At 43.9% G+C, this 13,630-nt stretch overlaps 1 protein-coding gene across 1 annotated transcript; it reads left to right on the forward strand.

Moving 5' to 3' along the window:
• The first annotated feature begins 9,951 nt into the window (after window positions 1-9,951).
• LOC121692763 (putative nuclease HARBI1) lies at window positions 9,952-13,381 on the forward strand. Its single transcript, XM_042071638.1, has 3 exons — window positions 9,952-10,566; window positions 10,655-10,903; window positions 13,358-13,381. The coding sequence occupies exons 1-3, from the start codon at window positions 9,952-9,954 to the stop codon at window positions 13,379-13,381; spliced, it is 888 nt and encodes a 295-aa protein (XP_041927572.1).
• The last annotated feature ends 249 nt before the right edge of the window (window positions 13,382-13,630 follow it).

Raw genomic sequence — 13,630 nt, forward strand, 5'->3', positions numbered from 1 at the left:
AATAAAGGCCCACCCTAGGCCTACTTCGCAAAAGTCCACTCCGTTGAAAAATCCTGGCTACGCCACTGTTAATGACCTCGTGTCGGAATGGCAGGACGTTTGAAAAAAAGGTCAAGTGTCGCTACGCCGACAATGGGAAAAAAAAAATGTTGCAGTAGTGGGACGCTTGAAAATTAACGTTAATGCCGCCACTTCAACAATTAGACGCCAATGTCTAAGTAGCGGCATGTCGGAATAGCAGCATGTAACCCTTGCAAATACGGCCACGGGTGTATGACGTTATCTTCACCACTACCCTGTTCACCAAAATCGTCGGGGTAGTCGTCTATGATAACGGGAGGTCCTCCAGTAGGTGCTTGTGCTTCCATGGCGGTTTCAGTTGTGCGTCCTCCTCCTTTAGCAACAAACAAGCGCTGAAATAGAGTGCGCAGCTTGCGTAATGCAATCTAGGAGCAGTGATTCGCCAAACCTCCCTTATTGCAGTCGCACACATTTCTTCTAATTTTATGTTTTAGTAATTTAAATAGCGAAGTAAAGAAAAGATATGTGAAATTTCTACTTAAGTACAGTAACAAAGTATTTGTACTCTGTTACATTACAACACTGGTACTGACCAACAATTTCACTGACTTCCCCAGTGACCAGCACATCATCAAGTTCCTGTAAGATTCTCATATCAGGCTGGTTAAATCTTTCCTCAAATTGGACATCTACACAGTCTAGCATTTTGAAGTATTCTACCATGTAGTATTCCTCTGGCATTTTTGGAATATACTGGCTTGCCCAGTATAACTTTTGGAGGAGGCCTTTGGTAGGGGACCTGAATTTGTTCAATCCCAAGGGATTCAACTATTTCCACTGCTTTATCATACATCACCTGGAAGCTTGTCTCACTCCTCTTACCATGCACAGTGGATCTAACACAATCAATCGCACTCTTCATGCCTGCGATAGTTTCAGTCCGTTTCCGCATGGACTTGTTCAGACATTCAAGGACTTCAATTACCTCTACTGCCAAAATAAGGCCAAGCACTGTTTTGCCCTTTTCAAAACGCTCTTTGGGCCCATTTGCCTTCGCACCTGTGGATCCACTGTTGGCTGCCATCGCCTCTAGGCTAGTCAAAGCATTCTCATACTGGGAGAGCACTGCTCTGATTGCTCTGATGGAGTACTGCATGATTGGTAATGCCTGGACTGACTGTGCAATACCTCTGACAACGCTGTTTCCAGACAACCTGTTACCCATGGGCCTCCTTTCTTTTCTTTTTTCTCAGATTGCCTACATTCTGTAAAGCGCCATGATGAAAATCTCATTTTGCACTTGTGGAGATGTATAGTCTTGAGAGCGGGACAGCCAGTCAGAGAGGAGAGTATCTCGCTTGGCTTTCTGTCTCAAATGTTGGTAAAAATGACCTTCTTCGTAACTCTGCCCTCGCAATGCCAAGCCCTGTATAGCAACATACTGTACAGAATCTACAATGCTCTCTAGGCAGTATCTAGCATTTTCTTGCTGTCTTGCGCATGCACTTGAGAGTTGTGACTCTATTGGGGCTGCTCTTGGCTACTGACTGTAACTGCATGGTGATGAGCCTGGTTTTCAAATCTACTAAGAGGAGAATGCCGGGTCTGCTTTTTTGGACAGTGTACTCTTCTTTATTGTGTATGTTTTCACACAGTGGAAGCAAAGAATTCCCTTCACAGTTGGGTCATAGTGAAGCCATGGATACTCTCTGTACCAAGCTTCCTGAAAGTGAAGGACCTTATTGGGCAATGTTTGAACACAAATGAATTTGGGATGAGGTTGATTTGGCTTGCTGCCAATATCAATGTCTCCAGTTCTACACTGTTCTTCATCGTCATCAGACTCCTCACCTTCACTGCTTCTCTCCCTGTTGCTGTCTAAAGCTGGATCAGTTTCCTTAGAAATAGACCACGTTATATAATTAATACCGCCACGCAGCGAAGCGGCGGTCATATAGGTTTAGTCAGATTTATTTAATTTTTTCGCATGGCCAATTTTCCGTCAAGGATTCCTGGGACACTGAAAGACCAGGGGACACAAAACTTGGTGGGCATGTAGCCCCACATGGATAGCATTGGAACCATTGTTTTTCATTTTGATCTGTAGCCCCCCCGCTGGACTGGAACCCCCGAAAGGAGGGTAGGGCAGACACAGTTTTCTGTGAATATCTCGAGAACCGTAGGGTTTAGGAGGACCACCTTTTTTTATGTTGATCTTAAGGGGCCATGTCAACCCATTCCATAACCACTCATTTCATGTATAGCGCCATCGAGTTAAAAATTTAAAAGCAAAAAATTAGGTGTTTTAATCACAATATCTCTGGCTGACATGGTCAAAACTACAGGAAATTGAAAGTGTAGGATCATTATGACACCCTCCGAATGCATGCCAAGTTTCGTGGACTTTCGTTCATGGGGGGCAATACAGTAAATTAATTTATGTGTACATTTAGTGACCGTACACCAACAGTTTTCTGTGAATATCTTGAGAACCGTAGGGCCTAGGATGACACATTTTTTGTGTATGTTTGCCTCCAGGGGTCATGTTAACCCATTCCATATGCATACATGTGCATAAACATATACACACGCACACACATACATTCACAGTAATCATACGTATGACACATATTCAGACAGTAGACATATGTACGCATGCATGCACATGCACACACATAGGCACATACACAGGCAAAAACTAGGAACACTAGGAAAACACCTAGGTTCTTGACCACACTGTGATGGTTAACAGACAGAGGGCCAAGAGACTTGCTTACATTGTTGACAGAATTTGGTGGTCCAAAAATGATTACTTCAGTTTTGCTGTCACTTAGCTGTAAAAAGTTGTTAGCCATCCAATTCTTAATGTCATTAAGACAAAGAAAAAGGTTTGTCAATGAGCAGGAATTTTCAGGGGCCACCGATATATAAAATTGGGTATCATCTGCGTAGCAGTGATAACGAATATTGAATTGATTGAAAATGGAGCCCAGGGGAAGCATGTATAAAGAAAATAATAGAGGCCCTAAAATAGAACCCTGGGGGACACCACACTTAATGGGAGCAGATGACGAAGAAGCATTGCCTAAATGCACTGAAAAAGATCTATCAGTTAAGTAAGATCTGAACCAATTTAATACAGTGCCTTGCAGACCAACTTCAACACCCAGGCGTTTTAAAAGGATCTTGTGGTCAATGGTGTCAAAAGCAGCACTAAGATCTAACAGGACCAATAGGGCAATAGATCATTATGGACCTTAAGTAAGGCAGACTCTGTACTATGAAGTGGTCTAAAACCAGATTGAAACTTGTCAAGGATATTACAGGTGTTTAAATAGGAAGAGACTTGTGACAGAACAACTTTTTCTAAGATCTTAGCGAGAGGGCAGTTTAGAAATGGGCCTATAATTTTTCAAATCAATGGGATCAAGGGAAGGTTTTTTCAGGAGAGGTTGCACAATAGCGTGTTTAAAGCCAGAAGGTACTATTCCATTAGCCAGGGAGCTATTAATGATGCTCAAGATAAAAGGGCAAATAGCCGCAAAAGCTTCTTTGAAAAGGTGAGATGGAAGAATATCAGAGTGGCAAGAAGAGGGCTTCATATGAGAGACCAAGTCGGACAACTGTGAGGAAGAGACTGGTTGGAATTGTTGGAGGCGGCAAACTACAGACTGATACAAAGCAGGATCAGAAATTGAGGGTGTGATATGAGACTTTATGTTGTCAATTTTGTCAATAAAGAAATTGAGAAACATCTCACAGGTTTTTGTTGTAGCAGGAAGAGAGGACATTGTAGTAGGAGGATTTATGATTTTATTAATTGTGTTAAACAACACTTTTGGTCTGTGAGCATTTTTGTGAATAAGCTCAGCATAGAAAGCTGCCTTTGCTGCTTTGACAGTGATTTGATAAGCCTTAAGAGAATCTCTAAATATATCATAGGAGACCTGTAGTTTATCTTTTTTCCATTTTCGCTCTGCTTTCCTACAAGCCTTTCTGAGCGAACAGGTAGTGGAATTTAGCCAAGGAGTAGACCTATTGGATTTACACCGCTTTTGTTTTAAAGGAGCAACAGAATCAAGAGTGGCAAGGCAAGATGTATTAAAAAGAGTAAGTAGATCCTCAGTGTCGGTGCAGGTGGAAAGAGAATCTAAGACAGCAGGTGAAAGAGAGAGCATAAAAGTATTAGTGAACTGTGAGGCTGTGGTGGAATTAATAGCTCTGACAAGGGAGTAGGATGAGGGGGGTGGGGGGTGGAGGGGGTGGGGGGGGGCAAAACAGTGAAGATTCAAATAAAATCATAAAATGGTCAGACACACCAATATCAACTATTTTAACATTGGAAACTGAGAAACCAGAGGACAACACTAGGTCTAGTGTGTGACCCTTCTGATGTGTTGGGGCCATAACTGACTGCACAAGGTTAAAAGAGTCCACAAGGCCTAAAAACTCATTGACCAAAGGTTTAGATGGGCAGCATATGTGGATGTTAAAGTCCCCCAAGATTAATAACTTATCAGCACGAGAGGCCATAAAAGATAGAAGTTCAGCAAATTCTTGAATGAAATTACAATTAATTTTTGGTGGACGGTAGACTAAGGCACAAAGTACAGGATGCATTGATCTTAAACAGCTGTAGTTCAAAAGTAGAAAACAGATCAGTTGGTACAATTCTACATTTAAAACTGTTCTTAAACACTGTAATTAGACCACCACCACGACCAGAGACCCTAGGTGAGTTTAAAAAACTACAGTGAGCAGGGCAAAGGTCACCAAGTGCAATGATGTCATCACCAGAGAGCCAAGACTCGGTGATAAACAGAAAGTCTAGATGGTGGGACGTAAAACGGTCATTCAGAATAAATGCTTTGTTGGAAACAGAGCGAGCATTTAAGACGGCAAACTTAACCAAAGAAGAGTCCTGTTCATGACATTCTTGGAAGGGGCCGCAGTTAGAGAGATTTACACGGCAGAGATTAGCCTCTCCACCAGAGCCAGCACAGGTGGAATCAGTGGCAGCAGTGACGGGAGCAGTAGCAACAGCAGCAGCAGCAGCAGTAGCGGTAACAGGCATAGTCCGTATGGTGATGAGGTGTTGATGGAAGACTTTCTTGCGGGGAGCAGAGTTGCCTACAGGAGTGGACCACAGTGGTTGATTCCAATGTCCATTTATTCACTGTCAACTAAATTTTTACCAAGAAACAAAGTTCCTGTCATTTCGATGCCTTGAACTAGTGCATAATATTATGACTTACACTTTGTTTTTTGAAATAGCTTCTGTCCTCAGTCTTCCTTTTCTTGCCCGACATCCTCGAATCGACAGCCAAGCAAGAGGGCCAAGTGAAGTGAGCCAAAAACCTGATGAAAAACTTTGAATTGGCAGCATACAGGGAGCTAATCAAAAACAGACCTATCTCAGGAGGCGGTACCAGAGTGGGGAATTATTTAAAGCGATGGTTCGGAGTAATTTCACCCTAGGGTCATTTGCATCATGACTCCGAGCCAAACACCCTCCCAGAACGTGTTTTCCCTTGGTCGAGTAGCGCTGTCAGAAACGAATGACTTTCTGCAGGCGTAATGGAACCTACTTTTATCTCGTAAATTACCCCACTAAAAATGCCCTGAATGGTACGAAACTTCTACAGTAATACAACTATGCTCTTTACTCATAAAACGAGGCATTGAAAAGTTTGTAAGTACACCAGGAGTTTATTTAAATAACGCTTGCCTGATGGATGCTACTATACCGCTGCGTCGACATTACTTCCGTGATTTGGGAAAAGCCCGTAAAAGTCCTGGCAGGAAGCATGCATAAGGATGTAGATCCAGGAATGCACTAATATTTTGTTCGTAGTACCAGTTTGCAACAATGATTAGTTAACACTAAGTTGTAAACACTTCGGAAAAATATTAAAAACTGGGATATACCAAAAAACGTTGATGTAATCGCTCCCTGCCATGACTTTTACGGGCTTTTTACAAATCACGGAAGTAACGTCGACGCAGTGGTATGGTAGCAGATAGTAGCATCCTTCAGGCAAATTTTATTTAGTGGGGTAATTTACGAGATAAAAGTTGGTTCCATTATGCCTGGAGAAACTCATTAGTTTCTGACAGCGCTACTCGACCAAGGGAAAACACGTTCTGGGAGGGTGTTTGGCTCGGGGTCATGGTGCAAAGGACCCTAGGATGAAATTACTCCGAACGATCGCTTTAACTCTTTGCTAGGCCTACCGCATGATGCGCTTTTTTTTGTTTCAACCTGAATATTGGTGGGGACATTTCAGTCGTCTTTTGATATTGTGGACACGTCCTCAGGGCCCCATGCAAATCTACGCCCCTGCACAGTAGCCTACTTGGTGACCTCGAGATCTATGTGAAAAGATGGAGATCTATGTGAAAAGTGCAATCTTGAATGACTGAATAATGTGTCAGCCATTCAGGGGTGCGTTTCCCGTACAACTACGGAGGTTAGCTTTTTACTAACGTGGTACGATGCATCGTTCAACTAACCAACATGTAAGTTACGACTGTTTCCCAAAGCCGTCGTACTTACATAGTACTTTGTTAGTTTGAACCATGTTGGTTCAATAACGTCACAGTCTATTGAACGTAGGGTAGCCTACTAATTAATCAGTGAAGCATAAATCGCCAACCGAGGAAATGTGAACAAATAAGTTACACATTTAATGAAACACACCACATAAATATAAATATTAGCCAATAATTTTACGTGTTGTAGCACGACAGTGTGGCGTGAAAAGGATAGACATCTGCATTTGGGATCTTGCAGTCGTAGGTTCGAGCCTGGACTATGTTCATTTTACAATGGTATTGGAATCTTGCATAGCCTCAATCATGAAATATTCCTATGATCGATTAGAACCTGTAGTCCTACTTTTAACTATGGAGACCCTGCTTACTAGCCTACCTTATCGGCCCACAGTAGCCTATTCTGTGGTCCAGTGATCTGTTCTTTTTTTCTCCATATGCGCTCTTCCAACACGATAGCCTATATTAGTTGTCTTTAAGCTATGCAAATTGAACAGAGGTCACGCACTGTTTCAATGAATAAGGCAAATAAAGTAACACTGATGAATACCACGTTGCTTGATTACATTTGGGGTACAAGCCGTTGTAGCTCGATGAGAGAGGCTCTTAACTGAACATGGTTCACTGACATTCACTGGAATTTGTGATGGGTTCGACTCACGATGTCCCTGCTGCTTTTGTGTTATTTGTCTGAAGATGCGCAGTGATCAATGGCTTAGGCTAAACCAAAATTGTATATTATGTTCTATCAAAACTGGCATCACATAGGCCCACAACACGCTATTTGCAATAAATATCACTTCTTAACAATTCTTATAGGTCCACACATACAGTCGCACACGTATGCTCTCCCATTCCCTCAAATTACCTGTGTGAAACAGGTGAAATATATTTCAGCAAACACCTGCTGGTTGTAGATGATCTACACCATAGCCTATTTAAACCCTTGTGCAATGAGCAGAGATCCTTTGAAACGCATCATGGCAAGAAAGCCAAATTTCACTCCGCAAGAGCTGTCAAAGTATTGTATTGTTTAGCAAATTCAAAAATGCCAGAAGCAATGCTGCCAAAAGTCAGCAGTGGCAGCACATCACGGATCGGGTGAATGCAGTGGGCCTCGGCTGCCGGCGCACGGTGGTGGACATCAGGTCAAAATGGAGGGACTACTCCAGCGTCACAAAAAGAAAGGCTGTAACCCTCAGAAGAGAGAGGGAGCGGACTGGTGGTGGGAGGACCAGTCTGCCTTCCCTCACAGCCGAGGAGGAGAGGGTTGTAGCCATTCTAGGTCCGGAGGCGCTGGAGGGAGTCCCTGGTGGCATTGATATGTTCGCCCGTCGGCGTACGAGCGCACCTGAATCCCCACCGTGCCAGTCACAGGGCCCCTCCACTTCCACCTCCATCCCGCCACTCCCACCGTCACCCCCCCCGGAAGACCCTTCCACCCCCTCACAAGACGCCAGGCCACCCCTTCGTCGCCGACGTTCCCTCAGGGCTGCGGTGTCTCCTGCGTCCCCAGAACGGCATTGGTCTGAAAGCCCTCCGACTCCCCTCGCCTCTCCAATGCAATCGCTGCGATTGCAGAGAGGTCGGAGGAGCAGAAGATCGCCGTTCTGAGGGGCATCAAGGATGAGCTGACAGCTCTGAGGGAGCAACAAGAGCGTCACCATCAGGAGACGATGGCGTATCGGCGGCAGAAATTGGCCTTGGCCATTTCGAAGCCGTCCTTCATGATACATCTCCCCACTGCCGAAGGTAAGTGCTAGTACTTTGAAAATGGGCTACATTATCACATTTAAAAGATATAGCAGGGTGGCGCAATGGTATCATAACCAACTGTCAATCCGGTGACCAGGGTTCGATTCTCGATAGGCCACTTTGTTATGGGGAAAATGTATATTTGGCTAACTCATCAGTTTACAATTTACATTAACAAATTGTATGTTATAGTGAAATACTGCTTGCATTAAGTAACAATACATGTTTGTTCCATCTTTTTACAGACACCGACCCCGAGTGATCCCTGCATCCACCCCTACCCCTTGTGGTGCTTTTAGGTCTCAGCCTTTGTTTTTTCTTTTGGGTGCCTTTCTTTTTGGTTAATTTGTTTGTTAGATTAGATTAGATTCAACTTTATTGTCATGTGCACAGTACAAAAAGACGTCCAAATGCGGTTTGCATCTAACCAGAAGTGCTTAAAAAGCAGGAAAGTGCAAAGTGATGTACAAAGTACATGGTGGTGCATAGACGGAACAAGATGTAGACAGTAGTGTACAGTTGTTTACAGAAGGTGGGTTAGAGCAATAGAAATGCAATATAAATATGTGCAGTGTGTTGGCAGTTACCTTATAATAGCAGAATAAATATGGCTATGTAATATGGACAATGTATGAACAACATCTTTCCCATGCTCATGTCTGTGTGCTTTGGGTTGCAATCTGTGCTAAGCGCCATAGTACTTTACTTTATTATTGCCCTTAAATTCAATGACTATGTTTCATGCCCATTAAAAGGTACCATTTTCCCAATGTGGCCCTTGTTATGTGTTTTCATTGTGAGACTTAAAAACTGAATACAGCTACCACACGAGTATTTCATGCTATTTTAAATGAATAGATACAATGTTTTTCGATCACTATTCATCCATTGTAGTTACAACAAAGAAATGACAGTTCACATAGCAGCAATGTTAGAATGCGCAAAGGTTTGGAGGATCTGAGCCAGCTGTACCAACAGACACACACACAGAGACATACACAGTGATAGGTGTTGCTCGTTTTGTTTTATTTCTGCTGCTGAGATGGTGGCAGAGTCCATACTATTGTTTTCAAACACATGTTTCTATTCCCTGAGTGCACTGACATTTCAAGGCCTACTTTATTCCATCAACCCCCCACAGAATGACACAAACATGTTAGTTAAATAGTCTTCAATTCTGAAACCTACACATGTCACAATGAGGATATTGCATATTGTGGGAAGTACAATAAGCCTTGTAGCACAACATAACATGGGCCCCCACAGAAAACAACATCATCACAGTGTCTACGGAATGGATGATGTTACTCTTGTACTTATTAAACACCTCTGCTGTCCCCTTGACTCCTCCATTCAGCTCATAATGATCATTCACAGTCCTGAGACATGGACTACATAGATATGGCAAGTAAGTCATGCCTTGGTTTGTAGAACAGGTGTGTGAAATCAATGAAGGATAATTGCAATACAGTGGGAACATATTGATTATTATATTTTAATTGCAACTCACAGATGTGGACCAATGGTAACTGCTGATCAATTAATAAATTCATCACAAGTAATACATGGGGCATTTCCTGTTACTCATAAAAGGTGTGGCAACATGTGAGGCCCTTAGACACAATGGCAGCTCTACAGCGTATTGTGGAGTTGAATCGGCGTCGTAGCGACGTTGTATACGTCAATGCCTACATCCGAACCACATTCAGCCCATTAGACATCCTTTCGGATGAGGCAATCATCCGGAAGTACCGTTTAACAAGGGCCAAAATTGAAGAGCTGGAGCTATTCACCCAGCGAGACCTGGTGAGGGCCACCAGGCGCAACTTCGCCTTGTCGCCTAGGGTGCAACTGCTGGCGGCACTGCGCTTTTACGCCACTGGCAGTTTCATGGAGGTATTGGGCCTTGGCTTGAGTAAGTCCTCAGTCAGCAGGGCTGTGACAGCTGTCACACAGGCCCTGTTGGATCTCCCTGACAGGATGACCTTCCCCACTACACCAGAGGGTGGGTTTTATGCCATTGCTGGCATCCCACGGGTGATCGGCGCCATAGATGGGACCCTCATCCGCATCAGGGGCCCAAGCGAGAATGAGCCGGGTTATATCTGCCGCAAGGGCTATCCAGCCCTCAACGTCCAGGTGGTGTGTGACCCCCGCGGAGTCTTCCTGGACATCGTGGCGAAGTGGCCAGGGAGCATGCACGACTCCTTTGTGTGGGCCAACTCCGCACTCTGCCAGGTTGCAGAAGGTGGTGGCTTTGGGGGGTGCTGGCTCCTTGGAGACAGTGGCTACCCCTTGCGCCCCCTACCTACTGACCCCCATCCAGGAGCCCAACAGCGAGGCAGAGGCGCGCTACAACCAGGCCCATGGCCAGACCCGCGTTGTTGTGGAGAGGGCCCTGGGCATGTGGAAGCAGCGCTTCAGATGTGTGAGCAACTCTGCTGGTGGCCTGAAGCTCCATCCTGCCAAGGCGTGCTGTGTAGTTGTGGTGACAGCGCTTCTGCACAACATGGCCCTCCAAGATGGCATCCCACTGCCTGCTGATGAGGAGCTGCTGGTGGAGGAGGTGGAAGAGGTCGTTCCGGTCCCTACCTTTTTTTGCTTTTTGCTTTTTCCCCCTTTTGCTTTTGCTTTGCTTGTGTTTGTATATTATATATTCCCCCCTTTTGTTTCTGTTTTTGCATTTCTTTTAGTTTGTTGTTTTTTTTTAATCAAATACTTCACTTTCCCACCATCACTTTCTCCATGATCCCTCCCACACACACACACACACACACACGTTTCCCATGAGCCATGACATGAAAATACAAACACAGATTGAAAAGTGACAAAGCAATGGCAACTTACCGTTCGCTTGCCTCCCATGCCATGACGCATACCTGGGCTATGAAGCACAACTTAAATCCGTGAGAATCATGTCCCACTTTGACACTAACCACAGCACTCTGCATACTCACTAATCCACCAAGTCCCAGAGGTGTTAAAGTTCTACAAGCGAGAGGCTACTCAACTTCACTGCAGCATTCTCCAACGTCATTGTACCAACATAATTCAGCTATGTGTTCAAAAATCAACATTGTATAATACTTAGGAGTAGGCTAACTGATACACCCGCTAAACATTGCTTATGATTAGACAATATATAACATCAACACCATTCCACAAGCATACTCGTCTCGCAACCATCGAGTGTAGAACCTGTAACCACTACCATGTAGAGCATACACGCTACCATCTCTGCTAGAGCACACTCGCTTAACCACAGTATTATGGGCTAGGCTACATGGATTCCAGGAACCGTTAGCTATGTGTATGATAAGCAGATGCTTCATCCCAACACACTTAACATACGACTACAATGTAACGTTATCCTTTCTAACGATTACAATGCTAGCCTCACATATTAATACTGTTGGCATTCAAAATTGTATAATAAGAGTAGCCTAACTGATACACCGGCTAAACATTGCTTATGATCAGACTAACATCAACCCCATTCCACAGGCATACTCGCCTCGCAACTAGAAGTGCTAGTTATAGCGAGTGTAGAACCTGTAACCATTACCATGGAAAGCACACACGCTACCGTCTCTGCCACAGCATGATTACTTCACCACAGCATTATAGGCTACTACATGAATTCCAGGAACCTAGGGTGGGCCTTTATTTTTTTATTCATGGGCAGTATAGCCTAGGCCTACAGTAATCGTCCCAACTTTAAATAACACACGATTTCATCACAGCTCAGACGATTCATGGCAAAAAAAAACAATAAAAGGCTACATTGATAAATAGCAGGGGCAACAACAGGATTGGATTCTATAATAGCCTATGCACAAGAACTTAAACCGAACTTAAAAGTTTATTAGAGAGTCACATTTGAAATGTCGGATAGCCTAAATTATAGCCTATAGCGCGTGCATCCCAGAGGAAGAGATTTTGGAGAGAGAAATAGGATTTAACCTACCGTAGGTGATGATTATTTGTGTCTGGTGGTAATTAGACTTGAGTATGGATACCTACGAATTGTTTTGAATAAAAAAAGATAAGACATGAAATGTGACCCTGCAAGGCGAACAGTCGTTTTGGTAAAATTTACAAAATGAAGTTATTGTACTCACACGAACGGCCATAAACTAAGCTTTCCAACAATATGTATATCGAGGGTATTGCAAATAGTATTGGGTATTGGATAGTCGCCGACCCTCATTAGATGTGGATATTTGGAGGTAAGGATAGCCTTTAAGAAACAAGGTTATCGCAGTTGCTGTGAGACATACGGCCCTTCTCCAGTCTCTCCCAAAATCAAAACACACCCAATTCACGCTTGGACTTTTCGATTATGTTTCTAAATGTTGGGACTGATGGACACTGAACTCTGGGGGTTATCTGAACGTTCGTTGTGAAGTGGTTTACTGTAAAAGGAGCGTTGGATATCCTGCCTGTCTTTGCACAATTATAGAGCCATGATAATGCATGCGCTAGCCTAAAGTCGAGAGAAAGAAGACTAAATAAATATGCAGACATGTTATGTGCAATTCAACAACTGCACGCATGACATATAAAATATATAGGCCTAGCCTACATTATTGTGTAGTAAATTGAGTTTATCCAACCTGCTGGCAAGCCAAAATGCGTTGCACATGGCTTTATCATTGTCCTCTAAAATGCAATACAAGCAACTTGAATATATCGCACATGCAGTTTGAACACCCTGATGGACACTGAACTCTGGGGGTTATTTGAACGTTCACTGAAGTGGTTTAGGCTACTGGAACGTAAGAATTCCACCCGTCTTTGCGCAATTGGCTATTGATTGACGGCCGTTAATTAATTAATATAGGTGGCCTGCACGCACAGAGTTTGTTTGATGCATGGAGTTTCCGACCGTTTCACCCTGAAAGCTTAGAGAATAAAATGAGGAGAGCTACCTGTGTTTTACATAATTGTTACGACCCTGTGGTCGTATATATATATGTGTATAAAATATCTGTTCCTTGTGGCTCCCTTGTTCATTTGTGTCTTGCAGATTGCCTCTCAGCCAGTTTACTGATTGCCGGTGCAGTTTAATTGACCAACCACACTCATTGGATGTTTCTGGCTGCTGGCCCTTTAAAAGTTCAGCCGTGACGTCAGCAGGGGCGCTCTTCCGACTTTCTTTGAGACGCCTGCCACGCCACTCCTCGCCACCTTCGGGCCCAGCCTCAGGCCAGAGTTGTTTTCGACTACTGCTTCAGCTACTCTCGGAGTGAGAGGCCGGGAAGTGAACTGCGGCCTGTTCAGGCCTGGTGATTTTTCCGGC

The sequence above is a fragment of the Alosa sapidissima genome, chromosome 19 (genome assembly GCF_018492685.1).
Source record: "Alosa sapidissima isolate fAloSap1 chromosome 19, fAloSap1.pri, whole genome shotgun sequence".
Classification (NCBI taxonomy): Eukaryota; Metazoa; Chordata; class Actinopteri; order Clupeiformes; family Clupeidae; genus Alosa; species Alosa sapidissima.

What these genes read in the sequence shown, in the direction of transcription:
- LOC121692763 (XM_042071638.1), top strand. Translation starts at nt 9,952, where the DNA reads ATGGCAGCTCTACAGCGTATTGTGGAGTTGAATCGGCGTCGTAGCGAC. An exon ending in CCAACTCCGCACTCTGCCAG is followed by an intron (nt 10,567 to 10,654) that starts GTTGCAGAAGGT and finishes ACCCCCATCCAG; the next exon opens with GAGCCCAACAGCGAGGCAGA. An exon ending in TGGTGGAGGAGGTGGAAGAG is followed by an intron (nt 10,904 to 13,357) that starts GTCGTTCCGGTC and finishes TGTGTCTTGCAG; the next exon opens with ATTGCCTCTCAGCCAGTTTA.